General features: G+C 44.5%; 1 protein-coding gene across 3 annotated transcripts in view; it reads right to left on the bottom strand.

Moving 5' to 3' along the window:
• The window catches only part of PCSK6 (proprotein convertase subtilisin/kexin type 6), a 170,827-nt gene that overhangs the window by 87,652 nt on the left and 63,899 nt on the right, over positions 1-19,276 (bottom strand). For all 3 annotated transcript variants that reach the window (XM_063089775.1, XM_063089776.1, XM_063089777.1), the window contains exon 7: positions 4,859-5,031. In XM_063089775.1, the coding sequence (XP_062945845.1) occupies positions 4,859-5,031 (173 nt within the window). The remainder of the gene's footprint in view (positions 1-4,858; positions 5,032-19,276) is intronic.

Here is a 19,276-nt window from a genome sequence, read left to right as displayed (position 1 = left end):
GAATTTATAACTAACTTTAATTTTCTGATGGAAATCATCAAGTCGAAGGTATACCCGTACTCCAATGTTCATCGCAGCACTCTTTACAATAGCTAAGAGTTGGAACCAGCCCAAATGTCTATCATCAGATGAGTGGATATGGAAAATATGGTATATCTACACAATGGAATACTACTCTGCTATAAAAAGGAATGAAATACTGCCATTTGCAGCAACATGGATGGACCTAGAAAGAATTACATTAAGTGAAATGAGTCAGGCGCAGAAAGAGAAATATCACATGTTCTCACTTATTTGTGGGAGCTAAAAATAAATAAATACACAATTAAACTGGGGGGGAGGGAAGAAGACACAACAATCACAATTCCTTGAAGTCGTTATGACAAGTGAACCGATATGAGGTTGCTGGGAGGGAGGCGGGGAGGGAGGTTTCGGTAATGGGCCACAATAATCAACCACATTGTATATTGATAAAATTAAATTAAATAAAAAAAAAAAAACTTTAAGTTTTATGGATTGAAAGAGCTGGTCTTGTGAGGAAGAGAATGAATTTTCCTGAAGACATGCCTGAAGAGATACCCTTCTTAGAGAGCGAGCTAATTTTGCAGGGGGATAGAACCAGGAATTCTGGGTGAAGACTGAAGAGGTCAAAACAGTATGTTCCAGGATGCCGGTGGCTGCTCGTGGGTGTCCTATTAGAACTCCCTGAGGTCTCCGCTGTGGGTATGTGTTGGAGTGCTTAGATCGTCAACACCAGCCAAGGCCGGCAGCTTCACTTGTGTATAGTCTTCATTGTTAAGAATGTACACATGAGGCTGGACGGTTAGCTCGGCTGGTTAGAGTGTGGTGTGCATGGCCTTATAATACCAAGGTCAAGGGTTTGGATCCCTATACCAGTCAGCCACCAAAAAAAAAAAAAAAAAAAGAATGTACACATGAGAGGAAGTCTTTGAAAAACAGCAATGGGTCAGGGCAGGTTCCTGCAGCTCTGTTCTGTCCCACACTCACAGGGTCAATGATTTCTGATCAAACCCAGAAAGCATCATCCCAGCCACACACCAGCTAAATATTAGCTAATGGAAGACTGAACCGACTGATTCAGTTCAAATGGCTGGACCACAGCCAGCCCCAGAGAGCAGTGCCAATATCCGTCTCCATGTGAAACTGGACCCACTGGGCTGGCAACTTCGACATCCTTTTGGAGGACCCTCCTTTCCAAACACACACAGGAAGTTGATGCTTACGCCCAACATCTAGCCAATTGAAAGATAACTTTCAATCAAACTCTGTCATCCCTGCAGAGTCCACCTGAAGCCCTACTGCCGACTGGACCCATCACTCTCATCCCTAAAGTTCAAGTCTCCCTCTGCTGAGTGGACCCGCCTGCTCTGTAAGCCCCACACCACTCCACTCTGTAGACCCAGGGGACTCCAGTTCCAACATCAGCCTCCCAAGAGAGCCCACAGGAAGGTGTCCGGTGCCCACCCAGCCCCGCTGCTTGAAGCACCTCATTCTCTCTGTTTTCTGCATCTCCAAAGTAAACTTGGCCCAGAGCTCGACAGAAAGACACAGAGTACTAAGGAAATGGGCATGTCCGTGCATGTAATTCCCTGTAGGAAAAGATTAACCAGAGGCCAGTTTGAAGCAACTAAAATCCAAACAAAAAGGTATTTAAGCCATGAGAGCCTATCTTTATTCCACATGAGAATCACCCCTAAGACACTGTCACTCTTAACTCCCCACCCCACTCAAAATTATTTATAAAATGTTGTCATTTTGCAAAGTAGAACATGCAATCTTATTGCTCCAGTAGCACAGAGAATGGCCCCAGCGGTGCCCCTTGACTTAAATGGGCACACATGGGCACACCTGGGAGTCCTGTTACAATGCTGTCGGGCGCCCAGGTGACACCAAAGCTGCTGGTCTGGACCCGCTTTGAATATCAAGGGCCTGAAATGCTAAAGGTTTGCGTCTTTCTACCCTACACCGCACATTCATTACTAGACCAATCCCTTCTCACAGGCATCAAGTACCACAGCCTCTTCCTTCTTCAGTTTCCAGGAAAGAGAAGAACACAAAATGAGGCAGAGGAAACGCCCAGATCTGAGGTGTAAGGACATGTTTTAGCTGTCTCTGAGGATTTTATTTTCACCCTCCACGTCTTTCAGTGGCTTCACACATAAGTCACAGGACTGAAGCACTTGGGGACTTTTCAACCCAAGCCATGAACTTGTCTTTCTGTTCAGTAAAGCCATAGCCTCAACCCGATCAAATCCTACTTCATTGTCTTCCCTGGGGGGCAGAGTTTATTCATGAGCTCAGAAGCACCACTACTGAGGGCTAGCACACACCAGCCACCTGGACGATGCCCACGTTTTCCGCCACAGTGAGGTTTAATCTGCCCTTCCAAATGACAGCCACATGAGGAGAAAGGCCTCGGAAGGACGGGCATGACACAGGTCTCTGTGCAGATGACAGCTTCTGAAGTCTCCTACCACATCAGCTACCAAAGATGAAATCAGATTTTACAGACAAAGACCGCGGGTGACAAACCGGGCCGCAAGGAGGAGAAACAGATGTGAATGTGGTTTGGCTTGAGATCATCCGATTTCTAGAATTTTCAGTGACAGCTTTAGACAGCTGCGATTTAAGGATCCCTATATGATATTTTTACTTCAGAAAGACTAAAAAAGTTTAAATGGCCTCAGTATTTCAAGAAACTGCGACAAGAATGAAGGCGAACCGCATGGTCCCCTCATGACTTCTCCACTCCCCTGACAGCTTCATGAAGCTGATGCTGTTCAGAATGCAGAAGGCAAAGATCCCTTCTCTGCAGCCCCAACTTTCCAAAATCTTGCATGAGCTCCGCCTACACAAACCTAAGCAAAGAAGAGAATCCAAACAATCACTTGAAAACAATCCTAACTTTCCTGGAAACAGGGTTTCTCATCCCAAAATCTCACATCGTTAGCTCATCTCATAGAGACTACAGACTTTCAGCATTAACACCATTCAAAGCACTACGCTCCATGCAGAAAATGTGATCACAAACTCACCCACCCTCTCTGACGCTTAAGTTCAGGTAATTTTTAGGATGTCTCACTTGTCATTAAGACTAAGATCCTCGCAATGAAGTGCAGGGACGGGGGATGAGTAACAGAAAGATGTGACTTATTTATTCAGCAGCCCCTGGCAGGCAGCAGCTAATCTCCAGCATGCCCGAATCTCCAGCACCCTGGCCTCTGCAGGTGCCAGCCGCCTGCCCGAAGCCACCTCTGAGCTTTCTTGGCATCGTGGAGATAAAGGAAGCTGTTGGGGGCAGCAAGTGTGCATGTGAGGTCACAAGCTGTGGACGTGTGTGCGTGTCTACACTGCCTCCTGCCTCTAGTTTTCTTCTCACACTAAGGGACACGAGAGTGGACAGCCCCATTTTGGGTCGCTGGTTGCTCAGGTATTCAAGCCCTGAGCAGCTGTGGGAGAGGGCCCTGGAGGAGGAGACCCCCGCCTCACACCTGTGGGGTGACACCACAGCCATGGGAGAAGGCGCGCCTGCCAGGAGGGGAGGACGCAGCGCAGGCCAAGGCCTAGCACAGGTAAGGAAGTGGCAGAAACTCTGGGGTATAGTAAGCGGGGCAGCAGGGTCAGGAGCCTTCTAAGAAAAACACGCATGCCCCACAAGAGGAAATTCACAGACAGTGACCAAACTCAGTGCACCCAGCAAAGCAATCAAATCATATGACATAGAAAAAGGAAATCGTGAACAAAGTTAAAGAAAAGATTGGTCGTCTGCAGGGCAGGACTGAGGGGTGGGCAGAGGGACACAAAGGACAGCTGTTTGCCATATAATCCTCCAGTACTACTAGATTCATTTATTAACTATTTATTAACCCCATTTTAATGACCGTGCATGTAAGAACTTTACCATACAGTAAGAACTTTAAAAAATGTTTTAAATTATATAAATAATAAAATGGTCTTGACCCCCCCCCCCCCCCCAACCTCCTACTCTCCAGTCACCACAGGAGAAGTCAGAGATGTCTGGACTTCCTGCTGGGACCCCTCCTGGCAGTGACTGGCCACGCATTATGCTTTGAGCTGGAGCTTGCTGGCCACCCAGGGCTGCCCCGACACTGACCACAGCTCTGTCCACCTGCTACAAGAAGCTGTCCTCACCCAGGAATGTGCCTTGCCACCACAACTGTAAGAGCTGGTTCATCTCCAGCCATCCCTTCCTATCCCTTAGCCTTCCTGACCCACAAGGATCCAGAATGGACGATCACAGCATGGCTGGCGGGTGGCCTCCTGGGGGGAGCCTGACAGCCTTCCCAGCTTCCCCTCCGCTGGTCAGTAGAGAACCACCATCTCAGATTTTGCTCTACTTAATCCCTGTTGTCCCTGGCTGTGCATTGGGGTTGGGGGGCTGGGGATGTCGAGACTATAGCTTCCTTCTGCAGTAAGGGTGCTGGATTAGCACACACCTGTGATGGATGCAGAAAGCTCCACCGTTGGGTATTTCTGTGGGCAGATGGGTCCAGGACACCATTTCCACCTGCACAGACGAAGGTGATCTGACTTGGACCCCTCCCACCCACCTGCACACCCCCCTCAGCTGGGGACGGCAGACTCCAGGCAGATGGCCAGCTGGTTCCTGCTGGAACAGCTGTTCTGTGACCAGACAAAACACTTCTTCTCTCGCTGGTAAACAACCACCTCCCTGAGCCCCTCAGTGATTCCTCTCTGGCGCCGTGCCAGTCCTGTTTCAAGGCTGTGGCCTGTGTCACTCTGAAACTTGGTTGTTAAAAATATTTGCTATCACCCCCACCCAGAGCGCTCCCCCGTAGCCCTGGGTCACGCGCACCTTTTTGATGCCATACTCGAAGGCCTGCTTAGCCAGTCGGCCAGGCCCGTCCACTGTCTTGCCGTCGTCGTCCGGCCCCCAGCTGGCACTGTAAATGTCGATGTAGTTGGGTCTGATGCCCAGCGACTTTGCTTCCACCACATCTGTGACGTCGCCGTCCAGCATGCGGATGCCTGAAAGCACAGAGGAGCCTGGCCGTCAGCACAGACGCTGGCCACCCGCCCTGGCAGCCTAGACAGCGATGCTGCGTCACAGAGCTCCCCAGAGGGAGCTTTCCCCACACTGGCTGAGGTGAAAGAATAAAAATGACACCTCAGCCCACCTTGTAAAGCGCTCCCACTACGTGACAGCAACAAAGGAAACCGAGCTACTTCCGCAGGGAGGGTTTGAACACCATCCCTCTGTACCACGACAGCACGCTAGCATCTAAAAATGCACATGTCACAATAGAATCCTGGAGTCTTTCTCAACATTCCCAGCTGTTAACAGTGTATGTTTATTTCTCTTTCCTTTATGATCCCAGCCCTGACGTATAGTTTATGATGAACCAAACAATGAGCTTTTCACTGGGAAGACAGAAGCCCACGCCCTGGCCTATCACAGGCTGGGGGGCCTGGACTTTCCTGGCCATCTCATCTCCATCTGGGTTCAGGTGCTGTGTTCCCTGGAGGGGTCTTTGGAGAAGAGGAGTCCACCTTCCTCAAGAGCAGCACAAAAGGAGAGGGGTGAGTAGGCTCCCACAGGCCTCTCCCAGTGTCTGCTGCTTGGGCCAAGTCTCTCCTTCCCCCAGGCACAGGGTTTGCCTCCATTACTGATCACACTCTGCACCCAGCAGATGCCCCACCCCCAACAATGCCTGACCCAGAGAAGAAGTCTGGGATGCCCGGCATGAAACTGGGAAGCAGAGATCATGACAGCCACTGGCACATTCTTTCTGAATACTGCTAGATACCTAAAGTCAGACTTCTCTGAGGCTCAGAAAACCTTGCCACCCACCCTGCACAAGCGCTCTTCAGGTAGCTTCTCAGCACCCCAGCCACCCCATTCAGAGGCCCCCAGGAGCTCCCCATACACCAGGCCCAGCTCTGAGTGTGCAATGACCAGGACTTTCATCCAAATGAGGTCTAAATCTTAGAGCTATTTAAGATGTAACAGAAAAGGGGATGCCTTCTGATTGTAAGAATAATATGTGCTCTTTGCCGAAAGTTTGGGAAATAAAGAAATAACCACTAATAATATTTGGTTTATTTTCTTCTAGAATTTTTCTTTGCAGCGTATACTTTCCAAATCCTTTCCTGCCCCCCACTGGACTTTATATAGAGCATTTTTCTGTGCCATTAAAGATTCTTCCAAGACATGGTTATTAATGGCTGCAGCACCCCCACCTCCAGCCCAGGTGACCCTCCTCTTGGGGCTCACCTCACCAAGCAAGAGTCCCCCTACCTCGCTGGACAGGACTGGGCGTCTTTGCTCTGTATCCCAGAATCCACATCAGTACATAGCAGGCATTCAGAAACAGAAACTTCGAATATAATTGACTATAAAAAACAAAGCAGTAACTTTTCCCTGAGGTTAAAAGAGATGGTACAGGACTCAGGCATAAGAGTTACAGGACTCAGGCATAAGAGTTACAGGAAGGAGACCCTGGGAGGAGAGACCCTCCCCAGGTGCCCAGGGACAAATGCTTTGTGAGAATTAAATCCTACTGCCCCGTCCATTTAGGCTGTAATTGTAGGAACACTCTGCTGTCTCTTTGGATGGAAAACTGATGGGCAGAGATCCCTAACACATAAACTTCAATTTTTACTGTCCTATAATCTCTCACCCAGTAGCACTAGATTGTAAACAAATAACTAAATACACTTAATGATTTGCCAGGATGAGAAACTTCCTACCTAAAGATAATTAGAAGATTTAATGGCAGTAAATTCTTCCATCCTATCCATTTATGCGGCTCAGTTTTTAAGATTCAGGTTTTCCTAAGATTTTCCCGTTAACATCTGTCCTGAAGTTCTCCACTCATGAGCCAGGAGAGAGAATACAAGAGTCACGGTGAAGGTCTTGGGAGGCCGGGTTAGGGTAGTTGGGGGGGGGGCGGGGAGAAGGGGACACTCCAGGACACAACATGTTGAACTGTACTTAGATGGGACACTAAGCTTAGCTGTGGAAGCCCCTGCTCCTAAAGCCTGGGAATCATACTCAAAATCAATGTCAGAGAAATTTATAGCAAGACAATATGAAGGTTGAGATGTGGGTGACACTAGAAGTTTAACAGCAGTGCCCAGGGCCATTTGGGAGTGCCAGCTGAGTGGGCACCAGCAGCGACTGAGGGCGGGGTTGAAGTCATTGGAGAGCCATCACATCACAGCTGCCAGGCCTTAAAACTGAGCAGAAGGAATAAACTTAACTCCAGTGTTATTTGCTCCCTTTCCTGGCTCTATTTTCTTCCTTTCTTTGCTGCCTTAGCTACCTGGATGCAGGATGGCCCAGGAAGTCCACACTGTCCAGGCACAGAGATGGAACCACCTGGCCAGTGGGCTTAGAGTCTGGCCACCTGCTCCCAAGGGGAGGCCGGTAAAGCAGAGCTCTCACCCACAGACTCAGAGCCAGGACAGGGAGGCAGGCATGCCATGGCGAGAGCCTGCTGTGGCCACCAGCTGTGACCAGGGCTTGGCTTGGAGTTTCTCTCATCTTGCTAAGCCTCGGTTTTCTGCACATTGCCATGATGAAAGTTACTATGTCTGTAGGGATGCCAGACAGTTTAAGGATGATTCATGTAAAGTAAGCATTCAAGGTGCATGTCCGCCACCAGTTTGACTCCAGTGGGCCTTGGTTTCCCCTTCTGTAAAAATGGGGGTGATAACAATACCTGATTACTTTTCCACTTTGTTTTCTAAAAATGTACTACAGGTGTGCAGTATCCTTTATCCAAAATGCTTGGGACCAGAAGTATTTCAGATTTTGAATTTTTTGGGGGGATTTTGGAATATTTGTAGATACTTAACCAGTTGAGTATCTCTAATCTGAAAATCCAAAATTTGAAATGCTCCATTAAGCATTTCATTTGAGTATTATGTTGGTGCTCAAACAGTTTCAGATTTTGGAGCATTTCAGAGTTTTGGAATAGGGATGATCAACCTGTATTGGATCCGTACAAAAGATCACGTCACATACATGTTATAAAGCCTATGAAAATAATGGATACCCATGAACCCTCTACCCGAAGCAAGAATGAGGATGTGACCCACTGGGGGACCTCTGTCCTGTGTCCTCTCTGTCACCCCCTGCCTCTCAGAGGAAACTGCTCAGAATTTTGGATTATTCATTTCATTGCTTCTTAAAAACTACTGTTTTAATACAATTGTATGTTTGCTTAGATAATATATTGTTTAGTTTTGTCTGTACTGGGAATTAATCTTTTGTCGGTTATATAGGTTATAAAAACTCCCAGTTTATGCCTTGTCTTCTCATTTTGTTTATGGTATCTCTTGATAAACAGAGATTCTTAATTTTAATAGAGTAAGAGCTCATTTCCCTTTGAAGATCAAGGGAGTCGTAATGGGGCCAAATCTTTCCTGGGTTTGTTGGCATCTATTGTAAGGTTTTACAGGCAGAGCCACTCTAGGCACAGTCTACGCAGGCTGTGACATCAGCTCTTTGTACTTTCTCCTTTTTGAGCTCTGGGTGGAGAGGAGCAGTTAGGTGGTCCTGGAGTGCTGTCCTTCCCACCCAGCGTGGGGAGCTGGCCGTGTGTCTGCAAGGCAGATGCAGAGCCGCTCATGGTGGGGGAGAGAGGTGGAGTCAGCGTCCTGTGTTGGAAACTCAGCTCCAGGTGACCTTGGGCTATGATCTCAACCTCTAAATCCCTGTTTTCTACATTTACCTGGCAGGTAGTTAGAAGACTGATGAAAGTGTAAGTCAAGGCCTTGACACCTGGTGCTGCATCTCTTACGTCCCTAGTCCTTACATTAGGCAATGGACTCTCCAGGGCAGGAGACCCCATCAGCCACACATGTGGCCAAAACGAATTCTGAGGTTCTAGTGGTGACACTGAACCTGCTATTCTAGGACATTGAACGTGCTATTCTAGGACTTCTCCATACAAGTTATAGGTGTTGAAATGTTTATTTTTGAACAAGAAGAGTGAGATGCCAGAAGACATTCAAAAATATATAAAAACATATGACCAGAATGATTTCCCAACACCTCTCACATGCTTTGCATCTTGGAGAAGACTGACTGATGTGTGGGAAAGCAGGCATCATGTATTTAGATTTTCATGAAGCATCTATTTCCCCAACACTGACAAGTTGCCAACAAAGAAAAGGTAAATATTTTCAGTAGAAACCTGCTGTTCCAACATAAGCTTTAAATGTGAATGGCTCTCTGGAAATGCCAAGTAGAAGAAAAACAGTAATCATTGCTCCAAAAAAAAAAAAAAAAAGACCCATTTACTATAAATGGTCGGGTATAAAAATAATTTGGACAAATCATTTTGATGGCAAATTACCTCCTGGTGCTGGCTTGCAAATGGATCGCATTTCAGCATGCTGAGTTCTGAGCTCCAGGAGGCAGAAACATGCAGTGCCGGATTCTAAGGATGGGTCTGTGAGCACAAGGTGGAAGGAGCACTGACCAGAAGGAAGATGGGTGCTTTGGAGGAGCTGATGACCTCATGTTTGGGTGAACAACTGAGTGTTACGGGGCTCAGTCCCCCAAAAGACACTTCTGGCTACCCACAGAAGCTCCATCCTGTAAAGAATCACGCAGGTTTGCCTCACTTTAAATAACATAGGCATTCCTATGAAATTGCCGAAACCCAATAATATTTTAAATGCCCTGGGAGAATCGCTGAAATGAGTGATTTTACAAGTCTCCTGGTAAAGTTAAAAAAAAAACACCACCACCTTTTTCATAGTGACCTCTGTTTCTTCCCTTCCTCTGCTAATTTATTTTTCAACCTTCCAAGTAACAGGCTTGTACAAGGCAAGGCAAACCTATCAACACTCAGGAGGCCCTATAAAGCTGCACAGGACAGGCATTTCCCCTGAAGACTTTCTGAGGAAGCTCGTGTCCCAAGGCTCTGGGAAGATCCCGCACTGCCATGGACACACACACGTACATGGACAAGCATTTGCACACAGACGTGCACACACACCAGTACCAGAAGCAGCCACCAGCTGGGCTGGTAACATCTGGAAGAGGGCGGGGGCAGGACAGGCTGGTCCCACTTTTGTTTACTGAGATGTAATGTATTTTGCCTTCAGCAAATGCACAGCAGCACAGGAGCAATGAACAGAGGCAAGTAAGATGAGATTGTTGCTTCTGAGTGTGACAAATGGGCCTCCCCAACAATTTTGCTCATTAATCTGGAGTTTCTTTTAGTAAATCCACGGATAATTGGTTTTTTGCTTTTTTTGTGTTTTGTTTTGTTTTGTTTTTGCAGTAAAACAATAGTACATTCTGGTCCATGAGCAGTCATTCTGGGCCAAGTAAGGCTTCAACAGTTGTTTAGAAATGCTAAAAACCAAAGAGGTTTAGGTCAACTCTCATAATTATCCAAGACAACAGCAGGGCTCTCGAGTCTCTACATGTGCCCACATATGATAGCCTCGTTCCAGGAGTCCAGGGAGCTGTGGTCTGCCGAGCTGCAGAGGCCCACCACAGTCTCCACTGTCACTGTCCCTCTCAGCCTCCTGCTCTGCTCATCTCCGATGGCACCATTCCATCTCCTACCGGGGTGCAAATGTAGCTGTCGCCAGTGAAGCCCAGCCAGCTCACAGGCGTGTCCTGCCACAGAGCCCTAGGCCCACGGGAGGAGGGCTGTCCTAGGCAGGGTCTGTGTTTTAATCATGCCCTTTGACTTCCTATATTCTGATGCTTTGATATCTGGGATCTTGCTGACCCTGGAGGGACTGTCCCTTCCAGGGAAAGCCAACTCCTAGGGTTGGTAAACGACCATCCTGGAAGGGCACCTTTCAAGTGCAAACCAGCCAATTCAGAGTTTACACTCCAGCCACCTCCTTCACTGGGCTCTCACACTACCCACCTGTGCTAATCATCCCCCCAGGGCCAGCTGTCAAACAACTAGGGACAGCCAATCCCAAACTTGCTTACTCTGTCTTGCCTGTTCCTTCCCACAGAAACTACAGTACAGGTGCTTGCCCTCACTCCCCCTGCCTCCTGACCAACCAAGTGCTTTCCCGTGTGGCCCTGTGTGGTGCAATGTGCCCCATCCTTCTGGGAACTGTGAGTAACAAACTACCTTTTCATTCAATGGCAGTCATCTTCTCCTCTGTTGGCCTAACCAAACTGAAAAAAATGATAAAAACTATGTTTTTAAACAGGTCTCTCTTTCATAATCAGACCCTGTTGATTCTTCAGAGAACGGTTAAAAAAAAAAAAAATACTGCAACAACCTTCACCATTGTCTAAAGATGTGACATCTACACAGGCTCATTCACAGTCTCCCCACCAGGGAAAAGGGGCTGGAGCAGGGGCATGAACTGCCAGGGGATGCACAGTGAGTCAGTGAGTGCTGACAGCATAGGATGCAGGACAGCGCCTCAGGCTCTGAGCCCAAGGGGCACCCACACATCCACCCACAAGCGAGGATAGCAAGGAACCCCAGGAACACATGCATTTGTGATAGAGAAAGCAAACCCATGCCTAGAACTGACCTCTGAAGGAGACAAGGAGAGGGTGAAAATGAGACATTCGCACTGGCAAGGGCAAAGGCCAGCTAGAGCCTGTCACTGAGACTTGAGTGTGCTTTCTCCCTGGCTCTTTGCTTTTTTCTGTCTTTCTCACATATACTCAGGGATAAAGTGACTGCTCATCAGTGTCTGTGAGAACCATCTCAGGATCCCAGATCTGTGCAGCCCATGGCACTGCAGAGCCAGCCTCACCGTCCTCTAGGCAGGGTGCAGCCCCAGGGAGATGCAGGGCTGAGGGGCTATGGCCTATTCCTGTTTATCTCCTCCTTCCCATGGCTCCTGCTTCGCCTCAGGATGCTCAGACCCAGCAGGCAGGGACCTTGGACAAGAATGTGGGGGGTGAAGGATGGAGAAGTGGTGAACCCCTCTTCCCTGACACCACCGGCTGCTAACATTCACCAAATCCCGCAGGCCCTCCCAATGCATTCTAAATCCTACTGCAGTTGAAAATGCACTTGGAGCCTTTGAAGATTAATCTATGGCTTAAACTGTTCTCTTAAAATGCTCACAAAGCCTAAACTGCTTAATGGAAACACTAATGAGACTGAATTCTGTGACTCAGAATTAACATAATTAACCAATTTATGGGCACAGATTAATGTAGCTGTTATGTACTTAACATTTTCATGTTTATGAAAGGAAGGACATGATTCAGTTCTCCAATCAAAATATGGAGCAAAAACACCAACAGAAATTTGGCTGTTGCTGTTTACTTGGCCTTTCCCAGAAACAGAGTAAACACAGTCTGAAAAGATGCGTGCACTTCACAAGGCCCGGATAGGCGGGGTGGTGCACCTGGCTCCCAGCAAGCCTGTCCCAGAGGGTGCTGGGTGGGGCACACCAGGAGGACCTGGAGCACTGGACAGACTCATGCCCCCAGCGTGCAGTCTGGGAGGGGCTTTTCCACGTCTGCAGGCATCAGCAGGAGGGGCTCTCACGGAGCCCACGCTGCAGGGAGCCGATGCTGATGACAAGCTAACGATAGTGGATGCAGCCGAGGCTGAGGGACCCACCACCAGTGCCAGCCAGAGGCAGACGGGAGAAGGAAGGATCATTGCGGGGAGCCGGAAGAACTATGTGCAGGGCTGAAATTTATGAAACAAAGTTTGACAGAGCGAGAGAGGAAAGAAAGGTCAGGTGAGAGAGAGGCCAGGAAGACGGCCGCTGCCCTCGTTGCTGCCCTCCTGTGCTATTCCCATCATCATGGGATTCAGACCAGGAGGAATAAGCCAGGCCAAGTTATGTTTGGAAGGAATATGAATTCAGCCAAGAAAGAACACACTTGCACACCATGAAAGCTTCCCTTCTGCTTCTGTGTCCGGCCACTGGGCTCAGTGACAGCTGTCCTCATGCAGCCACTGCTGTGTCCTAGCATCAGAGAGCTACAGCTGTGAGGGGGAACACAGCTCAGGCGAACAGGCCTGAGTCCAGCTATGCTCTGCCTCCTCACAGCTGTGTGAGCCTGGACGTGTGAGGCACCTGATTGTCAGTGTCCCCTGGTGCAAAATGGCCATAATAATATCTAGCCCACAGAATCATTCTGAGGATTAGATGCAAAGATGACCATGAATGCTTGGTGTAGCATCTGACAGCTCCCAGTGGTTAGTGATGGCTGTTACTGTCATTACAATAAAATACAAAGGAGACTTGACCAAGAAGGAAGACAATGTACACAGTTTACCTCTCCTCAGGGCCCAAATCCCTAGAAATAAAATTTAAAAGAAAAATAGCAAATCTGTGACAGCTCTAGAGAACAAGATCAGCAGACAAGATGCTTTGAGGAACGGCAGAAAGACAGCAAGGTGGCATAACTGGCAGGAGGAGGCAGGGCCTGGCAGGAGAAGACTTCTGCTGAGATGGCAATGATTCCAGAAATGCTGGAAACCTCAAGGCCTGGTGTGCAAGGACTGGAGGGGCCTGAGCAGGCATCAGTGCAAGGGGCTGGGGTGGTGGCAGGTCAGCTGCCTCCTGATCCAGGCTGAGCAGGGAGCAGCAGCAAATTCACCCAAAGGTTAATGCAGTGAGAGGTGTGCTCAGGCCAGAGAACCAGGAGAGTGTGCTGGGAATAAGGGACCTGCCTGCTGCTCTCCCAGGAGAAATGCTACCCAGCAACAGGGCTCTCCCCCTCCACATCCCAGAACTACCATCAGACCAGACAACCACCCACAGCCAGACAGGGGTCTGTGAGTACAATCATGAGAGGACAACCAAGAATCAGCAGCACTTGAGGAAAGCCAACAGCAAAAAAGAGAAGCACCCAATTATAAAGCAGTACAAACACACACCAGATGAGCCCAAAGAGACTGGTTTAACAGAACAAATGGGAAGAAACTTCAAAATAAGTGGGCCAAACACCACAGAAAACAAGTGTGGTGCTACCATCACCTGCAGTAGCCAAGGCTGAGTGGGGAGCCTAGACCCCTGCCCTTTCAGGATGTAACAAAGTGCCCAAGCCCTTGTCCCCTGCCCAGTGATGTCAGAAAAGGGCAAGTAGGAAGTGGGGCTTTTATCGCCACCAGCCAAAAATGAGGCCCACTCCCATAGTGTCAGCAGAAACCACACAGAGAGCTTGGTCTTCCTCCCCCACCTGGCAGCAGTGATGTGTCCCTTGCCCTCCTCCCTGGAGTTGTATCAGGAGGCCTGGCAGGGAGTCGGGATTTTCACCATCGCCCACAGTCATGAGGTGACCTCCACTGTGGTGTCATTGGAGGCATGTGGGGAGCTGGAACTCCCACACTGCTCAGCATCATGAGAAGCCTTCCCTCCCTCAGCTATGAACAGAGGACGATGGGGGAGCCCAGATGATACCTACGCCTAGTAATCATGAAGCGGTGCCCCCTTTCCCCAGCTGCAGCAGTGTCAGAGAAAGCCAGCTAACCAGAAGATTCAAATAAGATGCCCAGTCTCATAACGTAATACAAAATGTACAGGTTTCAAATGAAAATCACACACCATACCAAGAACAACTAGCAAGACCAAAAAATGTATGAAAAAAGACAATCAACTGATGACAACGCTGAGGCAACAGGGATGTAAGAATGGTCAGACAAAGATTTTAAAGCAGCCACAATAAAAATGCTTCAGTGAGCAATTACAAATACACTTGAAACAAATGAAAAAATAGAAAGCCTCAACAAAGAGACAGAAAGTCTCAGCAAAGAGATAGAAGATGTAAAGAAGAATCAGTAGAACTTTAGAACTGAAAATTCAATAATCAAAATAAACAGCTCAGTGGATGGGCTCAACAACAGAATGCAGGGGACAGATGAAAAAGAGAGTGAACTGGAAAATAGAACAGTAGAAATTACCAAAGCTGAACAACAGAAAGAAAAGAGACTTAAAAAAATAATAATAATCAAAGCTCAGGGACTTGTGGGAAAAAAAGCAAAGATCTAAAATTCATGTCATGGGAGTTCTAGAAGGAGAGGAGAAAGAGGGGAAGGCTGAAAAAGTACTCAAACAAATAATGGCTAAAGAATATCCAAATTCAGTAAGAGAAATAAACCTACAGATTCACTAGGCTTTCTTTTTCCTCTTGAGTTTTCTAAATTATGTTTGAAGTAAGCAAAAATTATAACACCATCTGATGTAGTTCTAAATGTACATATATTTAAGACTATTATATTGTAAATATTATAAATAAAGGAGGATAATGGGATGTAAAGGAAGGTAAGTTTTCTATACCTCACACAAGCTGGTGAAATGACAATACCAAGAGAAGCTACTAAAAAAGCTATACAAGAAAATACACTCAAAAACACTATAGATAAATCAAACCAGAATTCTAAAACCTTTTCAAGCAACTCATAGGAAAGCATGAAAAAGAAAAGAGAAACTAAAAGCAGATAAAACAAAAAACAAAAGATAAAATATCAGATGTAAGCCCTAATATATCAATAATTATATTAAATATAAATGGTCTAAACATAGCAATTAAAGGGCAGATATTGTCAGGGTAGAATAAAAAACATAGCTCAAATATGGGGGTAATTCTAAAAGTTCACGGAAAGATTTGTTTTATCTTTAATTCTCTTTTTCCATGAACTTTTTGAAGTATACTCATCTATGCTGTCTGCCAGAAATTCAATTCAAATAAAACAATATATTCAGATTGAAAGTAAAAGGATGTGAAAAGATATACCATGTAACCATTAACAAAGGAAAGCAGGAGCAGCTATAATAATATGAGATAAGGTAGACTTCAGAGCAAAAGAAATTACCAGAGACAAAGAGAGATCCCTTATCAGCAACACTGTATACCAAAAACCATTGGCAATATGTTTAAAATTCTGAGTGAAGATTATTTTGAACTTAAAATCTAAAGGCAGCCAAGTTTGTAGGGAGAAAATAAAGACATTTTAAGTCTCCCTAAAAATGACTCAGAAAGCTTACTATCTATATAACCATTCATATATGAGTATACAGCAAGCACTCAAAAATATCTTTTGAAAGAATGAATGACTTAATAGATGACAAAATCTAGTAAAATAAAAAAAGTTAACATGAAAGAAAGACGGCAATAATCAGCCACAATGTATATCGACAAAATAAAATTTAAAAAAAAAAAAAAAAGAAAGAAAGACGTAAGATAAAAGAAACAATGGTGGCTAAAGAAACTAGTCAACCTTTGTAGTTAAGCTCACATAATTATTGATACATAATGTAAAACTGTTAAAAACAGTATGGAATTAAAATCCTGGATGATCCCAATTCAGGGAGCTGATGAGGGAGAGGAGAAGACGGCAAAGAAAAGCAGAGCTGCAGCAAGGTTCTTGTTTTGCTCAGGAGAAGTGGACGAGTACTGATTAATGCTACACATGGTAGAGAAATATAAATCAAATACATGTATTTCAGGGTAACAGAAAAACAGAGTTAGAATGTAAAAACTTCAAGCCATTAGAATGAAAGCAACTAAAGAAGAGACTCCATCTACCCAATAAAGATAGGTAAGATTTTGAACATACATGAAAACAAAATATGGTAATAGAAATAAATCCAAATATATCGGAATCCAAATCAGCACATGTGTAAATATATCAAATTCCTCTATAAAGAGATTCTTAATTGGGTCAAAAAATAAACTGAGATACATGCTGCTTGCAAAACCAAGGTTAAAAATAAGGGGATGAAAAAATATATGTGGAAAGTGATGATAAAATAACTTAGCAGGTGTGGTGATAATAATATCAAAGCACAATTAAAGGCAAAAAAATGGGGTAAAGAGGGGATTTTTATACCGATTAAAATTCACTACACCAAGAAGAGATACCTTTTATGCACTTTGCAACACAACTATAAAATGTGTATAGCAAAATGAAAAGAAATTGATAAATCCATAATCATCATGGAGATTGACATCGCTTCTCAGAAACAGATCAGGTAGACAAAAAATAAGAAAGACTCCAGAACTTTTGAATAAGCTTAATCAAACACACAGGTGACAAATGCAGATGCCTACAGGCACCAGGCAGGCAGGCAGGGTAAATAGCTGAAGCGTCCAGGTCTATTAACAAGGGCATGGCAGGGATGGGTGAACTGTCCTTTCAGTTAGAAGCAGCTGTTACACAGCTTCAGCAAACCATTGCCATAAAGGAATGAAGGCCCAGTAAGGCCAAAGCTTCTGATTTTTCAAGAGAAACCCCAAATGCTCATTTTTCCATAAAATTTATTGATTTGTAAATGTTTGCACAAACTTTAAAAAACACTGTGTGGGTCAAACAAAACACATCTTCAGGCCAAAGGCAGTCTCTGAGCCATCCATTGCAACCTCTAATCTAACACATAGATTTTTGTACTAAGTATAGAATAAAAATACTCTTCAAACATCCATTGGACTACTTACAAAAACTGAACATGTATGCTATAGTTTGAATGTGTCCCCCAAAAGTTCATGTTTTGGAAACTCAATCCCCAATGCAACAATGTTGGTAGGTGGAGCCTATTAAGAGGTGATTGGGTCATGAGGGCAGCGACCTCAGAAATCAATTAATGTTGTTGTAGTGGAAACAGGTTATTTACTGCGAGAGCAGGTTGTTACAAGGCAAGTCTGGCCCCTAGTGTCTTTCTCTCCATCCCGTGCGCTTGCTTCCACCTTCTGCCCTTCCACCATGGATGTCCTCCACCAGATGCCAACACCATGCCCTTGGACTTCCCAGCCTCCAGAACAGTGAGAAATATATTTCTTTTCTTTATAAATTACCCACTCCATGGTATTCTGTTATAGCAGCAGAAAATAAAGACAGTGTATTAGGCTACAAAGACATTCTCAAAAAAATTCCAAAAGGCAGAAATTATATAGAACAGTCTCTCAATACAATGCAATAAAGTTAAAAATTAGCAAAAAAAAGGAGTAACAAAAATTTTTTTCAGTTGGAAATGTTTAAAAAATCTTCTAAATAACTTCTGGATTAAAGAAAAAAATCAAAGCTGAAATTAAAAATTATTCAGAAATAAATAGCAATAAACCACCATATAATTAAACTGGTGATAGGTAATGAAAGGAAAATATATAGAACACTTATTGAAAGTCTGAAAATAAAGAACTAAATAAGCATTCCATTCAAGGAGCTAAGAAAAAACAGCAATAAATGTTAAGAAGCTAATGGAAGCTAAACAAGAAAAAGTAGAAATTCATAAAAGAGAAAATAAATTAAAAAACTAGTTCCCTGAAAAAACTTACTTTATAGGAAATAGCACTTTTTCATTATTCAAGGGAAAAAGGAGAGCTGTCACAAATAAGATTAGGAACAATTATAACTATAAATATGAAAGACATTTTTAAATTATGGGAGTATAATATCAAATGTATGTCACATATTTGATAATCTGGGAAATGGATAATTTTGAAGAAAAAAATTAATTACCAAAATTTCCTCAAGGAGAAATGGAAAACCTGAATAGACCTGGCCCTTTAAAAAGTCTACATATCCAGTCAAATTGATTAATCTGCTACCAACATTTCAAGATTCAGGAAATGTCCACAATATATGAACTGTTTCACAGCACAGTACAAGATAGAAAGTTTCATAACTCATTCTACAAGACCAGAATAACTCTAATACCAACTGGAGACAGGCTTTAAAAAAAAAAACAGTTCAATCTATCCTATAAATAAAGATGCAAAGTCATACATAAAATATTAACAATTGAATGTGGCAGTGTATCAAAGGAACAATATTCATGATCAAATAGAATTTATTTCAAGGATGAAAGAAAGAAATTTCCAGTGTTAGGAAACCTACGAATGTAATTTACTACATTAACCAGATTAAATGGTAAAGTTGAAAAAGCAATATAATTATCTCAATAGATGCTTAAATAAAAATCATATAATAAAATTCAGCATCAATTCATGATCAAACTTCTTAGAAATCTAGGAATATAATAAAATGTCCTTAATTTTATATATGGTAACTACAGGAAACTGACAGAAGACATTTACAAATAGAATGAAATTAGAAGCATTCCTGCATAAGTCCGAAATAAAACAATAGAACCTATAAACCACCATTCATTAATCAATATTCATCATGAGTCCCTATGTTTTGAAATAACACAAGACAAATAAATGAGTGTTATTAATATTAAGGAGATAAAACCACCATTATATTTACAGATAGCTATTATTTACATCTATCTAGAAAAGCTGAGAGAATCAGGGAAAAAATAATAGCACCAATAGAGTTCAATAAGGTGGCCAGAA

This window comes from Cynocephalus volans, chromosome 3 (genome assembly GCF_027409185.1).
Source record: "Cynocephalus volans isolate mCynVol1 chromosome 3, mCynVol1.pri, whole genome shotgun sequence".
Taxonomy (NCBI): Eukaryota; Metazoa; Chordata; class Mammalia; order Dermoptera; family Cynocephalidae; genus Cynocephalus; species Cynocephalus volans.
The sequence above is the reverse complement of the archived record's forward strand: the minus strand, read 5'-3'. Positions and strand labels throughout refer to the sequence as shown.